At 54.5% G+C, this 24,453-nt stretch overlaps 1 protein-coding gene across 10 annotated transcripts; it reads right to left on the bottom strand.

Annotated features, from left to right (window-relative positions):
* Positions 1-4,342: 4,342 nt before the first annotated feature.
* On the bottom strand, positions 4,343-24,244 carry CNNM3 (cyclin and CBS domain divalent metal cation transport mediator 3). Of its 10 annotated transcripts, none has more exons than XR_003721993.2 (9): positions 20,876-24,244; positions 12,138-12,353; positions 10,494-10,643; positions 9,579-9,748; positions 9,285-9,381; positions 8,780-8,913; positions 8,349-8,487; positions 5,372-5,471; positions 4,343-4,886 (listed from the first exon to the last, which is right to left on the bottom strand). XR_003721993.2 is itself a non-coding variant. In XM_028832180.2 (8 exons), the coding sequence occupies exons 1-8, from the start codon at positions 22,098-22,100 to the stop codon at positions 4,822-4,824; spliced, it is 2,196 nt and encodes a 731-aa protein (XP_028688013.2). In that variant the 5' UTR covers positions 22,101-24,244; the 3' UTR covers positions 4,343-4,821. The 10 variants fall into 10 exon arrangements, 3 of the variants coding, with proteins under 3 accessions (XP_028688013.2, XP_028688016.2, XP_028688017.2); XR_013402585.1 differs by having other exon boundaries at positions 8,780-8,884; XR_013402582.1 differs by having other exon boundaries at positions 12,210-12,353.
* Positions 24,245-24,453: the final 209 nt, after the last annotated feature.

The raw sequence follows: 24,453 nt of genomic DNA, 5'->3' as shown, positions 1-24,453 counted from the left end.
CAGACAACCTTTGGGATCTAAGACTACGTAGGGTTCTTTTTTTTTTTTTTTGAGACGGAGTCTCGCTCTGCCGCCCAGGCTGGAGAGCAGTGGCGCGATCTCAGCTCACTGCAAGCTCCGCCTCCCGGGTTCACGCCATTCTCCTGCCTCAGCCTCCCGAGTAGCTGGGACTACAGGTGCCCGCCACCTTGCCCGGCTAGTTTTTTTTTTGTATTTTTTAGTAGAGACGGGGTTTCACCGTGTTAGCCAGGATGGTCTTGATCTCCTGACCTCGTGATCCGCCCGTCTCGGCCTCCCAAAGTGCTGGGATTACAGGCTTGAGCCACTGCGCCCGGCCTTACGTAGAGTTCTTAAATGCAACACTAAAAGCAACAGTCTATAAAGGAAAAATCAGTAAAGTGGACTTTATCAAAACTGAAAACTTTTGCTCTGTATAAAACCCCAAGAGGGTGAAAAGATGGCTGGGCACAGTGGCCCACATCTGTAATTGTAGTAATTTGGGAGGCTGAGGCAGGCAGATCACTTGAGCTCATGAGTTTGAGACCAGGTGTGGGCAACATGGTACCCCATCTCTATAAAAAATTAGCTGGGCGTGGCCGGGCGCGGTGGCTCAAGCCTGTAATCCCAGCACTTTGGGAGGCTGAGACGGGCGGATCACGAGGTCAGGAGATCAAGACCATCCTGGCTAACACGGTGAAACCCCGTCTCTACTAAAAAATACAAAAAAAAACTAGCCGGGCGAGGTGGCGGGCGCCTGTAGTCCCAGCTACTCGGGAGGCTGAGGCAGGAGAATGGCGTAAACTCGGGCGGCGGAGCTTGCAGTGAGCTGAGATCCGGCCACTGCTCTCCAGCTTGGGCGACAGAGCGAGACTCCGTCTCAAAAAAAAAAAAAAAAAAAAAAAATTAGCTGGGCGTAGGCCGGGCATGGTGGCTCACGCCTGTAATCTCAACACTTTGGTAGGCTGAGGCAGGCGGATCATCTGAGGTCAGGAGTTTTGAGACCAGCCTGACCAACATGGAGAAACCTCGTCTCTACTGAAAATACAAAATTAGCTGGGTGTGGTGGTGCATGCCTGTAATCCCAGCTACTCAGGAGGCTAAGGCAGGAGAATCGCTTGAACCCGAGAGGCGGAGGTTGCAGTGAGCCGAGATCCTGCCATTGAACTCCAGCCTGGGCAACAAGAGCAAAACTCCATCGCAAAAAATAAATAAATAAATAAAAATAAATTTAGCTGGTCGTGGTGATAGTCCCATCTACTTGGGGAGCTAAAGCGGGAGAACTGCCTGAGTCCAGGAGTCAAGTACACAGCGAGCCAAGACTGTGGCACTGCACTCCACCCTGGGTGACAAAGTGAGACTGTCTCAGAAAAAAAAAGGGGGGGTAGGGATGAAAAAGATAAGCTACAGACCAATGCAAACCAAAAATCCCATAAAGCAATCTCAAAACAACTCTCAGAACTCAACAGAAAAAACAATCCAATCAGAAAAGGGTGAAAGACAGGGATATTCCACTGCAGGGGAACACGGGAGGTGTCCATCACTGGGAAACGCAAATGAAAAACCACCGTGAGGCATCACGACACACCTGTCGGAACGGCTGAAGTAAAAACACGACACCACCAAGTGCTGCGGAGGATTCGGGGAAACTGACTGTCCTAGGTTGCTGGTGAGGACGTAAGAGTTTGATGGTTTAAAAAACGAAACATGCAACAACCCTATGGCCGAGCATTTACACTCCTGGAAAACTAATCTTTACACAGAAACCTGTACATCAACAGTCGTAGCAGCTTTATTTGGAATAGCCCCAAACTGGAAACATCCCAGGTGTCCTTCACGGGACCAATGTGTACACCACGCAATACCACTCAGCAACAAAAAGGAGCAAACTGAACACACACATGCAACGCTGGATGATCTCCGAGGACACCGAGTGAAAAAGACAATCCCACCAGGCGCGGCGGCTCATGCCTGTAATCCCAGCACTCTGGGAGGCTGAGGCGAGAGGATCACGAGGTCAGGAGATCGAGACCATCCTGGCTAACACGGTGAAACCCCGTCTCTACTAAAAATACAAAAAACTAGCCGGGCGAGGTGGCGGGCGCCTGTAGTCCCAGCTGCTCGGGAGGCTGAGGCAGGAGAATGGCGGGAACCCGGGAGGCGGAGCTTGCAGTGAGCTGAGATCGCGCCACTGCACTCCAGCCTGGGCGACAGAGCCAGACTCTGTCTCAAAAAAAAAAAAAAAGACAATCCCAAGTGCTTACACACTATGCTCCCATTTATACAACATTCTTGACATGACAAAATAAGAGGCGGAACGATTAGTGGTTGCCAGGAGTTAGGGGTGGCGGGAAGGGAAATCCTTGTGGGGATGGGATTTATCGTGATTGCAGTGGTAGTTACACAGATGTACATATGACACATGATTTGGGACTGTCCACCCACACTGCACCAGTGTCAAAGTTTTGCTTGGAATACTGCATTACAATCACGTAAGATGTAACCACGGAGGGAAACCAGATGAAGGCTGCGTGAGGCCCTTATCTTTACAACTTCCTATATTCTGAAATTAGTTCAAAATATAAAGTTAGGAAAAAAGAAAGCAACAGCTCTAAGTGCAGCATGACATCCTGGATTGGCTGCTACAGCAGAAAAAGGACATTGGGGAAAAATGGTAAAATCCAAATAAACTCTAATAGTACGATTGCACCAATGTTAATTTTTTAGTTTTGTTAAATGTACCAAGGTTATATGTAAGATGTTAACATTAAGGGAACCTCGGTGAAAGGTGTATGAACCTCTTCTGTGAATCTGGGCATGGTGGCTCACGCCTATAACCTCAACACTTTGGGAGGCCGAGGCAGGAGGATGGCTTGAGCCTAGGAGTTCGAGACTGGCCCAGGCAACATAATGAGACCCTAGCTCTACAAAAGATTAAGAGAATTAGCTGGGTGTGGTGGTGCATACCTGCAGTCCCAGCTACTCAGGAGGTTGAGGTGGCAGGATGGCCTGAACCAGGGAGGTCGAGGCTGCAGCAAGCTGTAATCACACCACTGCACTCCAGTCTGGGTGACAGAGCAAGATCTTGTCTCAAAAAATAAAAATAAAAAATAAAATAAATAAAAAATTGCAAACTCTGATGCCCAGACTCTGATTAAATCACAAGCTTTGGTGGCAGGTCCAGGTATTTTTAATACCAGGTGATTCTGATGTGCAGCCAAGGTTAAGAATCACTGTTCTTAGCTCACGCCTGTAATCCCAGCACTTTAGGAGGCCAAGGCGGGCAGATCACCTGAGGTCAGTTCGAGATCAGCCTGGCCAACATGGTGAAACCCTGTCTCTACTAAAAATACAAAACTTAGCCGGGTGTGGTGGTGGACACCTGTAATCCCAGCTACTCAGGGGGCTGAAACAGGAGAATGGCTTGAACCTGGGAGGTGGAGGTTGCAGTGGGCCAAGATCGCACCACTGCACTCCAGCCTGGGCAAGAGAGTGAGACTCCGTCTCAAACAAACAAAAAAATACTGTTCTGGAGACAGGATTTTAATGCATCTGTTTCCAAACCGGGCTTGCTCTCACAGTTGATTCCTTGAGGACAATTTCTAAGCAAGCATACCACTGTTCTTTTGACCTTCAGTCCCATTTTTAAGGGTCCAAATTCCTTTGAGAAAAGTTCCAGAAATCCTCCTCCCTCCCTACCCAATCTATGATCCTGTGTCCTTGTGATGCCCATTTCCACACAGCTGAAGAACTACGGAAGGAAAATGTAGTAAATTAGAAGAAAAAGACAAACGCCTTCCAGTTCCCACTTCTCTAAAACCCCACAGCTGGGAACAGAAAAAAACGAAAAGACTTGAAATGTTCTAGAGATATAATAAAAACGGATTTTTTTTTTTTTAAAGAGGATCCACCTGGTTCCTAAAGCCTCCCTCGCTGCTCTCTGCACATCACACCACACAGCACCTGCAGGGAGGCCGTGGAGAGGTGTGGAGCAGGTGCAACAGGCAGCTACGCTCCCGGTGCCACACAGCGGAGAGAGGATTCGATGCAGCATGACGATCCCTTCCTCCCAGGCGTGACCTCTTCTCAGAACACAGGAACTGACAACGCTGTGAGTGGCAACTCAGCAGGTGGGCAGAGAAGCAGAAAGGAGCCCTCAGCACCACTAGGCCAGCTCTCAGGATCAGAAGAGCAGCCTCCAGGGAGGGTGCAGGGCTACAGGGACAGCCTCCGGGCAGTGGAGCTTCTGGTTTGGCACATGGGAAAGGCTGGGGCACATGCTCTGAAACATGACACCGTTAGGGAAGCCAGAAACGACGCCATGGACAAGGCCATCGATTTGAACCCCCAGCCAAAATGGGTGCACTTGGCCTGCTCGAAAAGTGCTGCCAGCAGCGATAGGTTGGCAAATTAAAAGCAAACGAGTACAGGTCACGGCCACATAAAGGCAGTAACTGCACTCACAAGGTGGCTCGGCCCGAAGAGGTCTGAATCTGAATACGCCACACGGTCCCAGCCTCAGGGGAGAAGGGGAAGGCTGGGCCCTGGGGACTAGAGATGATGGCATTCCTTTCGTTCCTTCCTGACGCGGGCCTGGAGGGCTGTGCCCTGGTGACTCCTGTCTCCTAAAGGAGGGCAGGACCGGCTGAAGGATCCAGGCACTGATGTCTAGTTCTGAGGACACCCAGGACCCGCATCTACAAGGGCCATCTAAAACGTGGCCTGGAGGGGATGGGGGCAGGCGGGCACGAAGCTTCTGCTCAGCTCACTCCAGCTCCCCACGTGCTCATCTGTTCCCCAGATCTGGGGCTGCCTAGTGAGCAGTTAGACACCTGGGTTCCGCCCGGGGCTGCCTTCCACCGGGATGCCGGGCCTGCTGTGGCTGGACCCTACAGAAGACAAGGGAAGGAAAATTCACATCAAAGCTGGTCAAGGGACCTGTCAAAACCAAGTGCCAAATCCTCTGTGGGACAGGAAGGGGCAGCTAAGACGGGGGCTTCAGGAGGCCTTGGGAGGTATCAGAGCAGAGCCAGGAGCGATCGGTTAGCAGATGGTCAGCCAACAGATGCCTTCCCTGGGACATGGGGGAAGCTGGGGCTGTGGATTTCTGGCCCCAGGGGGTCCCAGGTCATTATACTGAACAAGAGGCACCTTCCCGGGACAATACAGCACCCCGTGCTGGAAGGAAGCACCATTTTCCACAGTGGAAGAGTCTCGTGACCCCTCCTGTCTTCCAGAAGGATGGAAGGGAGCGCCCACCCCGCACCCCTGGAGAAAAAAGGCCCCCAGCCTGGGGAGCCGAGGGCTCTGCTCCTCCCACAGCTGAAGGGCCAGGAGAGGAAAGCGAAGGGGCAGGGAGAGGGAAGATATTTACCTTGGGTGTGCTCTGAAAACAAAAAACGCGCACTAGTCCACAGTCATTTATCAACTGCAGTTTCCAACTGTGCCAAAGAGGGAAAGGTCTACTGGGAAGGCTAAAGAGAGCAGAGAGAGAAAGAAGAGGAGAAGCTATTGAGCAGAAATGGCTGTGCCTCTTGGCTCCGGGCAGCACCATGGAGAGGGCTGATGCCCCAAGCAGGGGAAGCCAAGGGGGAGCCGGCAGCCGCAGTGCTGGTGCTGCACTGCCCCACAGCCTGGCTCAGGACGGCCGGCTGAGGAAGCCGGGAGCACAGCATGGAGGGCTGCACAGCATGGGGGCCGCCTTTCCCTCAGCCATACAGTTCCACGGAGAACTGACGCGGAGGACCTACCCTCGACGATACAGTTCCACGGAGAACTGACGCGGAGGACCTACCCAGGGTTTGAAATGGTAGGCCAGGGGTCAGACAACTCTTTCTGTAAAAGGCCGGTATTTCTAGTTTTTGTAGGTTATATGGTCTCTGTCACAGCTACTCAGCTCCACTGCTGTAACTCAAAGGCAGCCACAGCAATCCACAAACCGATGTGTGGGTTCTCACAAAACTTCATTCTCAAAAATAGGCTGCTGGCCAGATGTGACCCTTGCACCATTTGCCAAACCCTGCTGTAGGCAATTTAAAAGTATTGTGTCTTCCAAGTCTCAAAAAAGGCACTTCTCTGTTGGGCGTCTAGTGCCAAGGTCCCCAGAAACTGGTTCTCATCTGCACGATTTAAGCAGCACCCCACCGAAATCTCCAGGTGTGCAGCGGCCCTACGCTCCTCCGGACAGTGAAGTGCCAAGCTCACAGGACAAAACGCAGGACAAGCCAAGTTCAGGCAAGAAACAGAAAGAAAAGGTCAGCCTCACTGGAGCAACTGTCAGGTTGTACTTGGGTGAAAATAACCAACATTGTGTCTAGAGAATAATAATCCATTACCAAGAGGAAATGCCCCACAAAGCCACTATAAACTCTTCTCTTACAGGACGGCCCAGTGAAGATTTTTAAAAAATCTCTGGGTATATGATATGATGCAATGACGGGAAAAGCACTATTCTGGGATTAGGTCTGTATCTTCGATACAACATGTGCAGTCTGGGTGGCAGTGAGCCAGAAGGGCTCACGTGGGAAAACCAAAACCAAAAGGCTCACATTGTGAAAAGCATACCGCCCTGGCCTCTGAGACTCCAGTGTGACGGGACAGTGTGAACTTCAGTAGAAGGGGCACCCCATACAAGAAGAAACCATCACCATGGGTCAAGCTTCAGCAACCCTAGAAGGTGGGGCACTAGCTGCTCATCCAGCTCCTTCGGAGGCTGAGGCAGGAGGATCACCTGAGTCCCGAGTATGAGGCCAGCCTGGGCAACATGGCAAGATCTTATCTCTGAACAGAAGGTGCGGCACCATCCTTAGAGGGATCTCTTTAGAAAGAGATGCAGCCCATCCTCAGATCCAAGACTGAAGCAGCACGGCCTCCCCTGCTGCCTTTTTGCCAGCACCTGGATCTGGAGCCCCCAGGGGCTAAGGCATCCACGTGGCCCAGGGTGGGATTTCCCTCCCCTGCACGTCACCTCACAATTCAGAAAGGACTATTAGAAAAACATGTTTGTGCTCTCAAGTGTGGGTCTGAGTAGCCAGAGCGGCTCCATGGGAGGCCTACAGGAAGCAGGTCAGAGTGCCTGGGCCTTCTCTCTGGCTCTCCTTCCTGCCCTGTAGAACAGAGAAGGCAGAAGAGCTAGCGCCCCTCCGGCCACAGGGAGGTTAGCAGAGTCAGACATGGAAGCTCCTAGCGCAGTGCCCTGGCGGGGGAAGCGTTGATAAGAGCTTATCTTCCTCACGGTGGGGCAGGTGGGGGTGGGAGGAAGCAAGCCCGTAGCTCCCTCCACAGCCTCTCCGGAAGCCCCACCGGCTCTTCCAGGAACCTCACGTTCAGGCAGATCTGACCCCAGCGTTAGGAACGCAATCAGAATTAAAGTATCTTCTCGAAAAACAAGAACAAGAAACCCTTCACCACTCCTACCCACAGCCTACACTTCAGACTCTTTCACCTCCCTCCTTGCAGTGGGGGGATGGGGTTTCACATCCCACAACCTCTAGTTCCATTTGCAAAATTTCTTCCAACACAATCTTCCCGCTCGCAGTGGAGCCCTGGATGGGCCACGCTTAAATATTAGTATGAACTGGCCAAACTCCTCACAAATGTCCTTCTAGTGTCTAGGATGGTGTCTGCCAGCCACACACCGTCTAAGCCAGGGCCACTGCTGACTCCAAGTGACCTAAGCTTAATCTTAAATGGCCAAAAGAGTGTCTGAACTAAAACTTATTCCCACTTCCCAACAATTCTCTGATTAAGTCAATCCATTCTAAGAGATCCTTGAGAGAAAATATTGACTTACTATACTCTACTTTAAATACTAGTTAGTCTATAGTTTGGCGTCATCCATGCTATTAAAAATAGCAAGAAGTTCAAGTTGAATAATGAAGAATTAAAAAAAAAAAAAGCAAGAAGGGGGTTGGGCACAGTGGCTCATGCCTATAATCCCAGCACTTTGGGAAGCTGAGGCCGGTGGATCATCTGAGGTCACGAGTTCAAGACCAGCCTGGCCAACATGGTGAAACCCCATCTCTACTAAAAATACAAAAATTGGCCAGGCATGGTGGCTCACGCCTGTAATCCCACCTACTCAGGAGTCTGAGACAGGAGAATTGCTTGAACGCAGGAGCCAGAGGTTGCAGTGAGCCGAGATCACACCGTCGTACTCCAGCCTGGGCAACAGAGCAACAGAGTAAGACTCCATCTCAAAAAAAAAAAAAAAAGAAAAACAAGAAGGGAAAAGGATGCGGAGAAAAGAGAGAAAAAAGACAGAGGGGGGGCGGCGAAAGTGCAAGTCTGTGTGTGTGAGCTCACGGCCCTTGGGTCCAGACACCGCGCACAGTGTGCCACTCGGCGCTCACCTGCCGCTGTGGTGGTCTTCTCACCAAGGAGCCTGGTCTGGCTGCCTGGCATAACCTGCAGGTCGGTGTTCTCAGGGGACTGTGGCAGGTTCTGAGCTCGGGTAGCCAGGAGTGCGTTGAGGTACTGCAGCCGCGTAACCTGGAGGATGACAGTGTTACTGGCAGACCCCACTGGTGAAGCGAGACGCAGAAGGTAGGCAAGAAAGGTCACGCCATGCCAGAAGAGGGCAGAGGCACAAGTTTAAGCGAGTTAAGGGAAGAGCAACTGAGTCAAGTGTTTTTAAGATCTCGCAGGGAAACTGGGTGCAAAGGTCTGTGTCCCTCAGGATGAGCGGAAGGCCCTGCTCCGGGCCGTCTCAGACCAGCTGATCTAGCCCCCAGTGACACAAAGTCGGCTAAAGTCAGCACCCACGAGCAGCCCAGGCAGTCACCTTGATGAGCTGCAGGTCAGAGAGCGCCCTCACGGTGTAGTCGGGACAATACGCAGATGAACGCGTGCCGTCACCTGGGTCGGGCTGCAGGTCATGGCGGATGGGCTGGAGCGAGGACACCGGGGACTGGTGAACTATCGAAGGAACAATCAGTGATGGCAGAAGCCAGTGCTGGCAGCTGGGAGCCCCCTCCCCTGGAGGGGACAACTGCACAGCTTCGAAGAGCCACCCCACCAATCGCCCTGGAGAGGCGATGTGCCTGGGAAGCAGGGAGAGGAGAATGAGCACAGGCAGGAGAGGGTTTGCAGGGGTGGAGCGAGCCGCAAAGTCGAGCGAGGAAGAATGCTGCCCTCCCGCCCGGAAGCCCAGGGGCCACACCACCTCGTGGGGCGGTGGGCTCAGGTGGAAGGAAGGCGAGGAGGGGCACTGAGGGCCCAAGCGACAATGGGAGACAGGCTCTGCAGCCTCAACCCTGACCCTCAGCACCAGCAGGGCCACGGCTTACCTGAGGATGGCACGGTTAGCGCCGACACTCCATAGTACGTGAAGGCCCCATTCTCGAACTTCAGACCCTCCTTCCCGATCTCCACTTCAACCCTGCCCTGGGAGGAGTGGCAAGGAGAGAAACAGGTGCGGCCAGATCACCTTTCCCGTCAGAAGACAGCGGAAGGAGAAACCCACCACCTCAACTGTTCGGGGCAGGAGGGTGCGTATCTGCACGCCCCTGCTCCCCTCTTCTCCTAGACCCTGCCCTGGCCTGAGGAGGCAGGAGGGGCTCCAGGCCTGGACGCACAGCTACCTGCAGGATGAGAATGAAGTAATCCACCGGCTGGCTGCGCTGGTAGAGGTAGTGGTGCGCGGCCAGGCGGTTGCTCTCGTCAAACCTCACTTCCTGGTTGACGCTGGGATGCTTCAGCAGGTGCAGCAGGACCTTCTCCGAGACGCGCAGTGGGCTGAACACATCCACTTCTGCCCGGAGGGAAAAGGGACAGTGTCCACTGGGGCCTAGTGGCCGGTGGAACCACACCCAACGCTGCAGGCAACTTAAAAGTTATTCTGCCCCGCAGGGCTCTCCTGGGTGGCCTGTCAGCAGCTGCCCCCACACCTCAACACAAGAGAATTGGGCAGGGGCCAGGTGCGGTGGTTCACGCCTGCAATCCCAGCACTTTGGGAGGCTGAGGCAGGTGGATCACCTGCGGTCAGAAGTTCGAGACCAGCCTGACCAACATGGCAAAATCCCGCCTCTACTAAAAATACAAAAATGAGCCGGGCGTGGTGATGCACGCCTGTAAGCCCAGCTACCTGGGAGGCTGAGGCAGGAGAATCGCTTGAACCCGGGAGGCGGAGGTTGCGGTGAGCCAAGATCGTGCCACTGCACTGCAGCCTGGCTGACAGAGCGAGACCCTGTCTTTTTTTTTTTAAAAAAAAAAAAAGAACTGGGCAGGGCACCCCACACCCGCGCAGCTGAGAGCTGAGGCCCCTGGCTGTGGGGCACCAGGCGTGGCGCTGGCCTGGCCTAGCTGTTGGTCGTCTGGCAGAGAGGAGCTGTCTCTCCCATGACCCAGGATGCTGGCAGGGCTGCAGAGAACACACAAGTCCTCAAGACGCGCCGCTTGCTAGGAGCGGGAAGCAGAGTCAGTGTCGGCCCTGGGCGGCCTCCTGACCCACAGGACGGTGAGGAGAGCAGGGGGCGCGGACCACCTTCCCGCCTCACCTCGGGACAGGAAGCGCTGGGTGGCCAAGAGCAGCTGAGGCGAGATTTTTACTTTATATTCATCATCAGACCCCTTGAACAAGGAGAACTCCTCCTTCCGCTTGAGAGGGGCCATCAGAGAAGCAGGCTTCCTCCTCACCACAGTGTCTCCTAAGATGGAAGAAGAGGGCGCGCTCAGGCATCAGCCACCTGTCAGTCAACACCACCACACCAAGGGACTGCATCGCCTGCTCCTTCCTACTGAGGCCAGGGGGTCCTCGACGGAGCAGCATCAGAGCCCCAGGGACATGTCTTCAGCACCACTCCCTCCACGGGGCCTGCTCCCACCCCAACCACACAGAGCGAGGGGTGGCTCCCTGCCTTGGAGCTGGCTGAAGAGAACGCTGATATGATAACAAAGCAGCTCTTATAAAACAACAGGCATCCCTGATAGGTCACTGGACGTGGACTCAATTTTATTTTAATTTAGGCCAGATGTAGTGATTCACACCTGTAACCCCAGCACTTCAGGAGGCCGAGGCGGGAGGATCACTTAAGGCCAGAAGTTCACCACCAGCCTGGCAACAGGGAGACCGTGTCTTTACAAAAAATAAAATAATTAGACAGGTGTGGTGGCACGCGCCTGCAGTCCCAACTGCTCAGGAGGCTGCGGTGGGAGGAAAGCTCGAGCCTGGGAAGTTGAGGCTGCAGTGAGCCATGACTGCACCACTGCACTCCAGCCTAGATGACAGAGCAAGACCATCTCAAAAAAAAAAAAAAATTAAAAATTAAAAAATAGTAACAGGCCTCTCTGGCCACTGAGAAACTTCTCACTAGAAAGCATGTATTCAAGGATGACCAGTGCAAAAGGGCCGCAATTAACCTGGAGACCCCAGGCCTGTGGCAGTCTCAGGAATGGAACCAGAAATGCTATGTTTGAAAACTGACACGAGTAAAGCAGTATTTCTGGAAGCATGCGGGACAGGGGGCCCGGCCATGAAGCGCAGGCTCTGTGCAGCTCTGCAGACCTCAGCCACCAACCTAACAGGCAGACACTTTTACCACGAAATCAAGGGCCCGGGATCAGCTGCTTTGGGAAGACTTATTTCCACCCCCTCCCAGTGTCTCAGCCTGGAGTACAGTGGCATGATCTCGACTCACTGCAACCTCTGCCTCCTGGGTTCAAGCGATTCTTCTGCCTCAGCCTCCTGAGTATCTGGGACTACAGGCATACGCCACCACGCCCAGCTAATGTTTGTATTTTTAGTAGAGACAGAGTTTCACCATATTGGCCAGGCTGGTCTTGAACTCCCAACCTCGTGATCTGCCCGCCTCGGCCTCCCAAAGAGCTGGGATTACAGGCGTGAGCCACTGCGTCCAGCCGGGAAGACTTTCTTCATGGCAAAGAATGGGTTCTTTCAGAGGACATTTCTGTAATGTACAAAAGAACCTGCAAAAACAAAAGCACCTCGGGAGACAGAAGGCTGGGAAAGGCCCATGAAGGGCAGAGCTCTCTCAGTAATGGAGGAATCTAACAGGACTGCTGCTAACGGAGCCCCAGGCGAGCCCTCCTGCAAGGCGGCTCCCTGCCAGCGCCCAGGCAGGGCTGAGAAGGGGCCTGGCTGTGGATCTTGCTGGGTTTCAGCAGCACAGAGGCCCACTGACCTCGGACGCAACATACACCTGGGGAAGTGCGCGGGCCCAGCGGAGACGTAACTGCCAAGAGTCTGGACTCACGGTAGTCTTCAGACTCGTCCAGGATCTCGGACCTGATGATCTCCTCGATCACGTCCTCCAGGGTGACCAGGCCCAGGACCTCGTAGAAGGGGTCGCCCTCACCCTCGTTGTTCACCTTCTGCACGATGGCCAGGTGGGACTTCCCTGCGGGCGGAGGACACTCATGGAACAGCTTGCTGGGCCCCCGCACTTTGATTCATCTCCCTCGGGGCCCACCAAAAGGACGTGGCTAATGTTCATGTTCCTACAGCGGGTCAGGCACAGCCAGACTCTTTTCTAGGTTTTTACTTAAGACGCCCAGCATGACTATGAGGACTGGCCTTATTTTCACACGGGTTGAAAATGAAGCCCTGGGCTCATGCTTGCTCATCTGCACAGGCCCCCCAGGCAGAGGTGGCCGAGCTGGGATCCAGCTCCAGGTCTGTGCGCCTCCATGCCATGGATGCAGTTCAGACAAGCATCCAGTCGAGAACACATGCGCCTCACACAGCAGCCAGCCTGCATATGCAGGCTAACAAGGGCATGACTCCGGAAACGCAGGCTCTCCTGCGGCAGTCCACACGGGGCGGCTGAGTGAGGCCACCCAGCCTGACTCTCCTCGGGAGGTTTTCCTAATTCTTTTTTTTTTTTTTTTTTTTTACAGTAAATATATATGCTGTCCATCCTATGTAAATGTGAACTCCTTCTTGTCCTTATGATAGAAACGAAAAAGAGATAGAAAGATAGATAGACTGTGTGTATGTGTGTGCGTGTGTGTGTCTGTGTATCTTTCCGTTTTCCTAATTCTTAGAGCTGCCCATTAGGGTCTGTGAACCAGGGGATGAGACGCGTGGCAGCTGACCACTCAGGAGTCAAGCTGTGCAGGAGGAGGAGCACCAGGCTGATCTTCCGCCTTACCCTGTCTTTCTTTCTCAGGTTAGCTTCCTGTTTGGTTTGTCTGCTTAGTGAGGGAATGTAAACTTGGAAAAAAGCCCAAGTCTCACAGTGTTGGGGAATGCTGGGGAGGCTTCAGGAATTTACTGTGTCAGGTAAGTGCTTTTCATCCACACTACTTTAGACCCGTCTGAAAAAACCAGAACGCAAGCCACCTAAGTAATTTAAAATCTGAACGGCTGCGTTAGAAAAGTCAAAACAAACACACAAAATTAAGTTTTATATTGTAAGTAACCCAATATAGTCAAAACAGCATTTCAACATGTCATCAATCCAAAAAATAAACACAGACATTTCGTCTATTTTGCACTCTCTGAATCTGGTGTGTTTTATGCTCACAGCACATCTCAACTCAGACTCCACCTTTAGGTACCACAGCCCCAGGTGGAGGGGGCTGCCGGCCTGCGCTGCACAGGGCCAGCACAGGGGATGGGAGCAATTCATCCAGCCAGGCCCTCCTTTGTCACTAACGGAAACACTGAGGGAAACTGGCCTGGACCTGCCTGTGAGGGGGACCTGCTTCAAGACTCTCTTGAGAAATCAAAAAGTCAAGTTCACGTTGTGTGGATCATACTTTACATCCCGTGAGCTTGATTTAAAAAAGCACAGTTCTCCAGGATGCTTGCATTCCCCTGGACAAAAAGCTGGAAATGGCCACACGAGTCATCTCCCCGCTTTCTAGGAGGAAAGGCTAGGGCCCCTGGAGATGGCCACTCAGCCCTCTGAACCGCATTTCTAGACACCTTCTAACCCTCGGTGCTTGTGCTGGGTGCCGTCTCTACGTGGGCCACGGCTGCCCCGCCAGAGTACAAACCTGTCAGGCCAGGCCAGGAAGGCCACGCGCGACTTGTGGTTTTGGTTAATGCCTCGGATTCCAGCACCAAATCCCAGGATCTAAACAGCCACCTCAGCGTAGAGAGGCCTCATCTCGACTCCCTTCTCCCAGGAAGCCAGCCCCTGTCACAGGTTTCCTGCAGAAAGGGACTCACTCCTTTGCTTTCAGACTTCTCGAGAACAAGGCACACAACTCTCCATTTCCTGCCACACTGGGATGACTCTACCACGAACAGAAGAAAGCAGGCCCTGGAAGATCCCCCGGAACAGTGGTTGTGTGACTGAATCCCAAGAAGAACGTCTGGGGGGTCTAGATGGCAGCCAAAGATGGCAGCAGGGGGACAGAGCAAGGGCAGCTGGAGGGACTCAAGGTCACCTCTCATGTGCTGAGCCACCAGAGTGGAACCACTCACACCGACGCCGGCCTGCAGGCCAGCTCCACGGGGCCACACACACCGACGCCCGCCCGCGGGCCAGCTCCACGGGGCCACGCACACCGACGCCCGCCCGCGGGCCAGCTCCACGGGGCCACGCACACCGACGCCCGCCCGCGGGCCAGCTCCACGGGGCCACGCACACCGACGCCCGCCCGCGGGCCAGCTCCACGGGGCCACGCACACCGACGCCCGCCCGCGGGCCAGCTCCACGGGGCCACGCACACCGACGCCCGCCCGCGGGCCAGCTCCACGGGGCCACGCACACCGACGCCCGCCCGCGGGCCAGCTCCACGGGGCCACGCACACCGACACCCGCCAGCTCCACGGGGCCACGCACACCGACGCCCGCCAGCTCCACGGGGCCACGCACACCGACGCCCGCCCGTGGGCCAGCTCCACGGGGCCACGAGCAGCTGTGACAGTGTGTCTTGCCAACATCAAGCAGAAAGTCCTGGAAAAGCTTCAAGTGTAATTTTAGTTAGCAGGCTCCAGGGTATCCCAATTATTTCAATGCCAAAGTACCCTTTCATAATGCCCAATTTCTATGATGTTAATAACAGCTGGAGCGTAAGTTCATCCACCCTCTCTCTTCTGTTTTCTAAAGCACCTGGGTGAATGAATGAATACTGTGAGAAAGACAAAAGCAGCATGCTGACGCTCCTCACGCTGTCGGAGCTGCTCAGACTCTTCAGCATCCTGGCAATCATCTGGCTCCTGACAGGAAACCAGAGCTCGGTTCCTTTAAAGCAGAGACTGCGGCCGAGCACGGTGGCGCACACCTGTAATCCCATCTCTTTGGGAGGCTGAGCTGGGAGGATCACTTGAGGCCAGGAGTTCGAGACCAGCCTGGGCAACAGAGGGAGACCCCAATCACTACATAAAATTAAAAATTAGCTGGGTATGGTGGTGCTCACCTGTGGCCCCAGCTTACTCAGGAGGCTGAGGTGGGAGGATTGCTTGAGTCCAGGAGGCAGAGGCTACAGTGAGCCACGATCACATCACTGCACTCGAACTCGGGTGACAGAGCAAGACTCTGTCTCAAAAATAATAATAACAACGTTCTTGGCCAGGCGCGGTGGCTCACGCCTGTAATCCCAGCACTTTGGGAGGCCGAGGTGGGCAGATCACAAGGTCAAGAGATAGAGACTGTCCTGGCCAACATGGTGAAACTCTGTCTCTACTAAAAACACAAAAAAATTAGCTGGGCATGGTGGTGTGCGCCTGTAGTCCCAGCTACTCAGGAGGCTGAAGCAGGAGAATCACTTGAACCCAGGAAGCAGAGGTTGCAGTGAGCCGAGATTGTGCCACTGCACTCCAGCCTGGCAACAGAGCAAGACTCCATCTCAAAATAATAATAATAATAATAGTAACAATAATGTTCTTTTTTTTTTTTTTTTAAGATGGAGTCTCGCTCTGTCACCCAGGCTGGAGTGCAGTGGCCAGATCTCAGCTCACTGCAAGCTCCGCCTCCCGGGTTCATGCCATTCTCTTGCCTCAGCCTCCCGAGTAGCTGGGACTACAGGCGCCTGCCACCTCACCCGGCTAGTTTTTTTTTTTTTTTTTGTATTTTTTTTAGTAGAGACGGGGTTTCACCATGTTAGCCAGGATGGTCTCGATCTCCTGACCTCGTGATCCGCCCGTCTCGGCCTCCCAAAGTGCTGGGATTACAGGCTTGAGCCACCGCGCCTGGCCAATAACGTTCTTTTGTACATTAAGGTCCCTGACTTAACCATGGTTCAAATTACAATTTTTCAAATTTGGTGGTTCAAAAGCAGTATATATTCAGCAGAAACTGTACTTCAAACACATATAACCATTCTGCTTTCACTTTCAGTACAGCAGTCAATAAATTACATGAGATATTCAACACTTCATTTTAAAATAGCTTTGTGTTAGATGACTTTGCCCAACTGCAAGCTAAAGTAAGTGTTCTGGGCATGTTTAAGGTGGGCCAGGCCGAACTATTTTGTTTGGTAGGTTAGATGTATCAAACACATTTTTGACAAGGTATTTTCAACGTACAGTGGGTTTATCAGGACATAGCCCCATTTGTAAGTCAAGGAGCAGCTGTCCAAGTTATTTATTACTGCTCCGAAGCACTCACTCTTTTGCGTCTGCACAAAACAATCAGCATGTCATCTCAAGTTGGCACTGACTGAGGGGTGCCTTGCTGGTACCTCGCCCCCAGACTGAAGTTCCCTAGCAGACGGAGCAAAAGAAACAAGAGCTGGAATGAAAGCTGCCAAGATGGCAGGGACTCCAGCTCCAGGAAATTCAGAGGCTCATACGCTTGGCAGAGAGATGGGAAGGGAATCGATTTTTAAAACTTCACACACCACAAAAGCTGCAATATGTTCTTTGTTCCTAAGCCGAGGAATGCCTAAGAAGGTTAGGAAGGACAAAAAGGACTTTAACACGGAAAAAATATATTTGCCAAAGGACTGCACTGAACTAGAGAAGCAGAGAAAAAAGCTCTGGGATGTCACCAGAGAGACATGGCCAGTCTGCCCACGAATGGCCCTCATTCACCACAGGAGCGGGGAAGTCAAGGGGGATTAAAAAGCTCCTCATTCAACTTTCAGGGTCCAAAAACCTCCCCCATTGTCTTCCAAGGGGATCCTGTTCAGCGTGCTGTCAGGCAGCTTTTAGAAAGGTCCGTTTCAAGCAGAGGCACTCATCCCCAAATCCTCCTGCATCGGGCTGCTTGTGACCTGCCTGGAGGCCACCCAGCCCAGAACAGGAGCAGCCTGGACCCCGGCCTTTCTGATTTCCTTCCTAGCTACATTTCCACCTGCATTTCAGTCTGAACCTGCTCCACTTGCTCATCTTAAAACCAAACAGCAGAGGGCCTCCTCCCCTGCCCCAGTCCTCTGCCGGTCACTGCTCTCTGCAGCCACGCTCTGTGGAGGGCTGTCTACATTGGTTCTCGTACCTTTCCACACCTCATTCATTCCTCAAATGGCTCCCTTGCCGTGGCACCAAATCTGCTCTTGCAGAGGTCAACGGTATCCTGTTTGCTGGCCTCCTCTCCTGTCACTCCCCTTCCCTGGGAAAGGGGTCTCTTCCCTTAGCTTCCAGGACATTCCACATCTCGGGCTCTCCTCCTTCCTTGGTCTGGCCTCCTCCTGGCCAACTTCTCCTGCGCTTTGCTTGCCCCGGACACACCTGTGCTCCTGGGAGGCTGAGGCTCTCTGCCTGCCTCCCGTGACTGGAGAGACACTCCTATTCTGCCTCCCGCTTGCAGTTCACATCAACCGCCTGCTAGAAGTTTGCCTCTTGGGACACTGCACAGACATAAATTCAACGGCCAAAACCTGCTCCCCATGCCTGGCCCTTAGTGAAGGCGCACCGCCACCACACGGTCAGAAATCTGGGCCTCATCCTCAGCTGCTGCTCCTTGTTGCACAGCCCCGCTGCCAGACACCAGTCTTCCTAATTCCATCTCTGCTGCCCTCTTGGGGCTCCTCTCCAGGCCTGCCATGCACCTTGTTCAGGTTATCACCCCCTCTCACCTGGAACCCTCACACCGCTGGTCTCCACAATCATTACTGATCTGTAAAAATAACTGACGCTGGCCGGGCGCGGTGGCTCACGCCTATAATCCCAGCACTTTGGGAGGCCGAGGCGGGCAGGTCATGAGGTCAGGAGATCGAGATCATCCTGGCGAAAATGGTGAAACCCCGTCTCTACTAAAACACAAAAAAATTAGCCGGGCGTGGTGGCGGGCACCTGTAGTCCCAGCTTCTCGGGAGACTGAGGCAGGAGAATGGCATGAACCCGGGAGGCGGCGGAGCTTGCAGTGAGCGGAGATTGCACCACTGCACTCCAGCCTGGGCGACAGAGCGAGACTCTGTCTCAAAAAAAAAAAAAAAAAAAAAAAACTGATGCTGCTACTTGATGCTCGTGGCCCTGGTGATCAAGTCCAAGATCCTTACACAGCACACAACCCTACCCCCACCCCCCGCGGGGGGACATCCTGCCTCTAGGCTCCTTCCCAATGAACATGAACATTTTCGATTTTTCCCCAAGTGGAAGCGCCAACCACCCTGGACCAAGCTCATCCATCGCATCTGAAAGACAAGACCACGGCAGCCAAGATCCTGACCCTAAGGGTTTGGAAAATGAAAGACCACTTTCACCAGCCTCATCCTGAGCATCACGACCAACTGCGGAAGTCGCCTTTAGTTCTGAACGGGGCAACCCTTCCATCTCCACTGCCCCAAATCTCTGCTTGGGGACTGCTCAAATGTTGAAAGCAGCAGCTGGCTGAAGCCAGACACCAGAGCGAGCGTTTTCTTAAAGAATCTAGAAACGTGAGTGCTTAGAACACCAAAGGGACAGCTACAGTCTTCCACGTTTTCCCTAAAAAGAAGGAAGTCTGGTGACCTGCCTGGAAGAAACGGAAATCTGCACTTTCAGGTTGACCCCTTGCTCCCGGACTGGCAAACGGCTCACCTACCAGCAGAGCCTGCTAACGCCAAGCACACAGCACGTGCATGCCAGGCACTGGCCAAAGTGCTTGATGAGTCTCCGCCGCAGGTGCACTTACCCACTCTGATCACTAGCAGCAGAGGAGCCTGCGCTACAAGAGGCTGAGCAGCCTTCCGGGGCTGGGAGCAGGCAAGGGCAGGATGGAACCTACTCCGTTGAGTCCAGGGTTGCACTGTTGGCCACCACACCAGGAGAACCACCCCTGCCTCGGGCTCCGGCAGCCCACATGGAGTACTTACCACCACGAGGCTCTGTCTGGACCCAAGCCCAGGCTCCCTCCCCAGGGCAGGGTGGCATGGCCATGTTCTAGGGACACAGCCAGGAGCACCCAACAGTCTAAGAGAATAGTTAGAGCTGCCCACCCAAGCCTCCCACCACCCCTTCCTGAGGTACAGTAATGACAGTAACTTAGCACCCAGGCCTCCTGCAAGGAATAAGGGACGAGATTACAGAGAGTGCCCATCAGCTCCTGGCACATAGCAGTGCTCAGTCAGGAGTAGCAGTCATTACCACAAAGCCTGGCTTCCTGCACCGACAGGCCAGGGGCTCTTGACAGACAGTGCCAGAGACGTCCTGCCACAAATACCAGGAGGCTTTGCCACTTCTTGGTCTCAGAGCAGACAGCCTTTAGGGTCAAGCCCATCCACCACCCTGGGGTGCCCCCACCCTCACCCTACAGGAGTGCAGGTGTGAGAAGCATGGCTGTTGGCCAAGGTGTGAGCACCAAACTCTGGGGAGCACCCCTAAGGATGATGCTGGGGAGGACTACAGAGGAAACCACACCTTCACATCTGGGGAGTATTGGTTTTACCTTCAATCTCCAAACTGCTTAGATAAAACAGAGTGAAAGGAGGGATGAAAATGTGGAGTGAAGGGAGAACTTGAAACCTTACAGATAGAAAAGTGTAGGTTAGGCTGGGTGCAGTGGCTCACGCCTGTAATCCCAACACTTTGGGAGGCTAAGGTGGGAGGATCACTTGAGGCCAGGAGTTTGAGACCAGACTGGGCAAAATAGTGACACCCTGTCTCTATATAAAATTTTTTAAATACAGGAGATTAAAAAGCAAAAACAAACAAAAAAAAAAGGCCAGGTACAGTGGCTCACGCCTGCAATCCCAGCACTTTGGGAGAGTGAGGCAAGTGGATTACCTGGTTAGGAGTTCAAGACCAGCCTGGCCAACGTGGTGAAACCCCGTCTCTACTAAAAATACAAAAATTAGCCAGGCATGGTGGCGTGCACCTGTAGTCCCAGCTACCCGGAAGGCTGAGGCAGGAGAATTGCTTGAACCTGGGAAGCGAAGGTTGCAGTGAACCGAGAACGCGCCACTGCACTCCAGCCTGGGCGACAGAGCCGAGAGAAAGGGAGACTAAGTCAGCATCCGTGGAGTTACTTTTGGGGGAAGCAAAGTGTAAGTTTCCCTGGCTTTACTGCAGATAAGAGATTGACACCTAAATACCCTTATCTGCAGTAAAGCCAGAGACCTTAAGAACGCTCTGAAGGAAACATCACACGTTCAGTCAATTTGATATTACATGTGTGCGGGCCACAACGTCCCAGATACCTGGAGACTACCCTCTTCTCTGTGTTCTTCTAGTTTCTAGCCAAACATTTGGACCTGCTACAAAGACAAGCACACAGAAACGCTCTGGGAAAGGGGAAGAGCTGGGGGATTAGAGCCAAGCGGACATACCCCTCCCTGCAAATAGGATATGTATAGGGGTGCCATCCTGACGCGGGGGTTAAAGTGTTCGCTGTCTAAAGGATTTCTCCCACTCTGATGGATGGCCTTTAAGTATTTCAAAAGGTGATTCCAACCTGCAAGGCCAATACCGTCTTGAAAAGGGACCTTAGAAGTCTCACCGCACGCCACGGGGGTGGGACCCTTTCCTGAAGGCTTTCATAACTCTCCATCCCTTTTCAGGGAGAGGGCACTGGCACAGGCGTCCCCTGCACCATGCCCGGGATGTTACCTCGCTTGAACTCCTCCAGGACAGCGTCCAGCTTGGTGTCGTTGAAGACGAAGTGGAGCGGATGGTTGTAGAAACGAGTGATGGTGCTGAGCGGCGTGCAGTCTTCAGGATCCACGAAGGCCAAGTCCTTGAGGTAGAGCATGTCCACGATGTTGGAGCGCTCCTCCTCGTACACGGGGATGCGCGTGTGGCCGCTCTGCATGATGCTGGCCAGGACGCCGAAGTCCAGCACGGTGCTGGCGTCCAGCATGAAGCAGTCTTCGAGGGGCGTGAGCACGTCCTCCACGGTCCGGCAGCGCAGCACGCCCTTGCTGAGATCGCTGTAGGGGTCGCCGCCGCCGCGCGCCAGCTCCAGCACCCGTTCCCGCAGCCGCCCGGGCCGCGCTGCCAGCTCCAGCAGCTGCCCCACGGGCAGCGCCACGGGCAGAGTGAGCAGGACGGCCAGGCGGCTGAGGCCGAGCGCGCGCGGCGCCAGCACCAGCGTCCAGCGACCGCTCACGGCGGCCGGCACCACCTCGCCCACCAGGAACACGAGCCCCGCGCTGCCCAGCACAGCAGGCACCGCACGCTGGCCGGCCGCGCGGTACAGCAGCACCGCCAGCGCCGCCTGCGCCAGGCTGGCCAGCAGCAGCAGCGCGCCCAAGGCGCAGCCGGCCCAGCGCCGCGCGGGCTCCAAACGCCGCGCCGCCGCACGCTCCGCCTCCGAGCCGCTCTCGCGCAGCACCTGCACCTCCGCCGGCGCCAGCGCCAGCGCGCTCAGCTGCAGGCCGCGCGCCAACGCTGCCAGCGCCAGCAGCCCGGCCGCCCCCAGGCCCAGAGCCCAGGGAGGCGCCGCCTCCTCGGCCGCCCCGCCACCCGGCTCCACGCGCACCGCCAGCAGCGCCGAGTGCGGGCGCACGGCCTCGGCCCGCAGGCGCAAGCGCAGCAGCGCGCGCCACTCGCCCGCGGGGGCGGCCGCCTCCTCCCGGCAGCCCGCCCCCTCGGGGGCCACCCAGGACCAAGAGCTGTTGGCGAAGCCCGGGCCGAAGAGGCGCAGGAGGAAGGTGGCGTCCGGCGTGTCCCGCGCCGCCCCTCCGCGTACCCACCCCGCGCCCGCCGCTCCATCCTCCTCCAGACAGAAGCCCAGCACTCGCGGGCCCGGCGCGGCGTCCCCCGCGGCGTTGCCCAAGCAGAGCGCGGCCAACAACCAGCCTAACACACCCGCCGCCGCTGCCGCCGCCGCCATCGCCTGCCGCCCCCTCTCGGCCTCTCGCGCAGCCTACCCCGCTCGCCCCGCGCCTCCCCGGGCCAATCGTTGCCGGTCTTCGCGCTTCCTCGGCCAATAGGCGGTGGGCAGGGGCGGGCCCCAGGGTCGGACTAGGCTGCGCCGGGGAGTAAACAAGCGGCCGCTAGGGGCGGGCCGGGGGCGTGGGGCTCTGGGCCCGGCCGGGTCTGCGGCAGCTCCGGATGCGCGGGGTGGCCGTGGCCGGGAGAACGCGGGGCGGCGGGCAGGGCCTCCTCAGCCCGGCTGTCCTCGGCCCGCGCGCGGCGCCCGGAGTCCCGTCCTCCCGAGGCTGTCCCGCGCGCCCGGAGGCCGCGCCAATGCTCTGGGAAGTGCCCGGCTCGGGAGCGGAGCTGCCGCTCGGAAGAACCTCGGGTCCTGGCGCGCCTGAAGTTAAAGACCGGACGGAGAGTTAAATGTGCGAGAGATGTGCCTTTTTCTTAGGAAAGACCACCGGGTGCCAGAAAGGTTTTCGACGCGCCGACCTATGGGGCTAAGAGGGCTGAAGTAAGAACCAGTGACCGAGCGCCCGGAGGTGAAGTTGATGGAAGATGTTCATCGCTCCGGACCCTGCTGGAGGTCTGGGGACGTCGGACACAGCCCCTGCGGTCCCGCTGCGGACCCCGCGATAAACACGCAGACACACAAAATCACTACCGCCTTGAGTCTGGACAGCTACCTCAGGTTGTTAGTATCTTACAGGAGCAGAGCGGAGCTCGGACCGACTTAGTGTGCGTGCTGGGTTCCGGCGCCCCCGGCCTGCCACCCAGGTCAGCATCGCAGCCACGCAGGGAGGCGGCAGTTCTGTCTACGGAATGACTACCTCTGGTGATTCCACTTCTCATAGCTCGCCGCTGGGAGGAAAGTACCACCTCTGGACTCACAAGATCTATTCCAGAGGATCCGCACTGGTGAATTGATTTTAGAAGACAGTGTGGTCTGTTGACAGTATGGAAGGTTCTTTACCCATTAGATATGATCTGTCTGTGATTGGAAGGAAACAGACCAGATGCTAACACTTCTCTGTAGATGTTCAGATTCAGTAATTTTTGTATTTTTCTCTACACTTTTGTTTTTTCAAATTTCCTAGCACAGGAAGACTTTGACTTACTGCGCATGTCATTTTAAATGACCTTTATAAAAACTATAGAAACAATTTGCTATGTCATGAAAGTAACATTCAAATAAAGTATGCACATTGTGGCCACAAAGTAAAACTTGTGTGGAAAGTAATGTGCAAAACAAAAAAAAAATTAAGTAAGCTGGTGGTGAATGGCCAAAGGAAAAGACTTTGTAAAAAACTTTTTAAAAGATGGTACTAGTGGGCCGGGTGCGGTGGCTCACGCCTGTAATCTCAGCACTTTGGGAGGCCGAGGCGGGCAGATCACGAGGTCAGGAGATCGAGACCATCCTGGCTAACACGGTGAAACCCCGTCTCTACTAAAAATACAAAAAGTAGCCTGGCGTGGTGGCGGGAGCCTGTAGTCCCAGCTACTCGGGAGGCTGAGGCAGGAGAATGGCATGAACCCAGGAGGCAGAGGTTGTGGTGAGCCAAGATCGTGCCACTGCACTCCAGCCTGGGCGACAGAGCAAGACTCCGTCTCAAAAAAAAAAAAAAGATAATAGTGTATTTTTAGAAGATGGTAATAGTGTCTCTTCTGCATTGTAAACCCAGAGCTGTGACCAGGCCAGTGGGGCATCTCTGTGTGCTCCAGTTTTCATTATCCAGATGATGGTCTGTGCCCTTTGAGTTTACCTTACTTTTGCAGATTACAGAGTAAAGCCGCCAGCAGAAGCAATACAGACGTTACTGGGCCTTTCCACTGGATCATCATCATGCTTCTGAAGAAAAAACAAAAGTGCAAACATTACAATAGATTCAGCTCCTTTAGTTCTCACTTCTGTCTCCAAGTCAAGATAAAATACTGACATTGAAAGAGAATGGATGACATGCTTGAAATGAGTCATGTTGGCCGGGCGCGGTGGCTCAAGCCTGTAATCCCAGCACTTTGGGAGGCCGAGACGGGTGGATCACGAGGTCAGGAGATCGAGACCATCCTGGCTAACACGTCTCTACTAAAAAATACAAAAACTAGCCAGGTGAGGTGGCGTGCGCCTGTAGTCCCAGCTACTCGGGAGGCTGAGGCAGGAGAATGGCGTAAACCCGGGAGGCGGAGCTTGCAGTGAGCCGAGATTGCGCCACTGCACTCCAGGCTGGGCAACAGAGCGAGACTCCATCTCAAAAAAAAAAAAAAAAAAGAAAAAGAAATGAGTCATGTGCCTGAAGAGTCATTAACAAAGAATGGTTCCAGAGGAA

This window comes from Macaca mulatta, chromosome 13, assembly GCF_049350105.2.
Source record: "Macaca mulatta isolate MMU2019108-1 chromosome 13, T2T-MMU8v2.0, whole genome shotgun sequence".
Lineage (NCBI taxonomy): Eukaryota > Metazoa > Chordata > Mammalia > Primates > Cercopithecidae > Macaca > Macaca mulatta.
The sequence above is the reverse complement of the archived record's forward strand: the minus strand, read 5'-3'. Positions and strand labels throughout refer to the sequence as shown.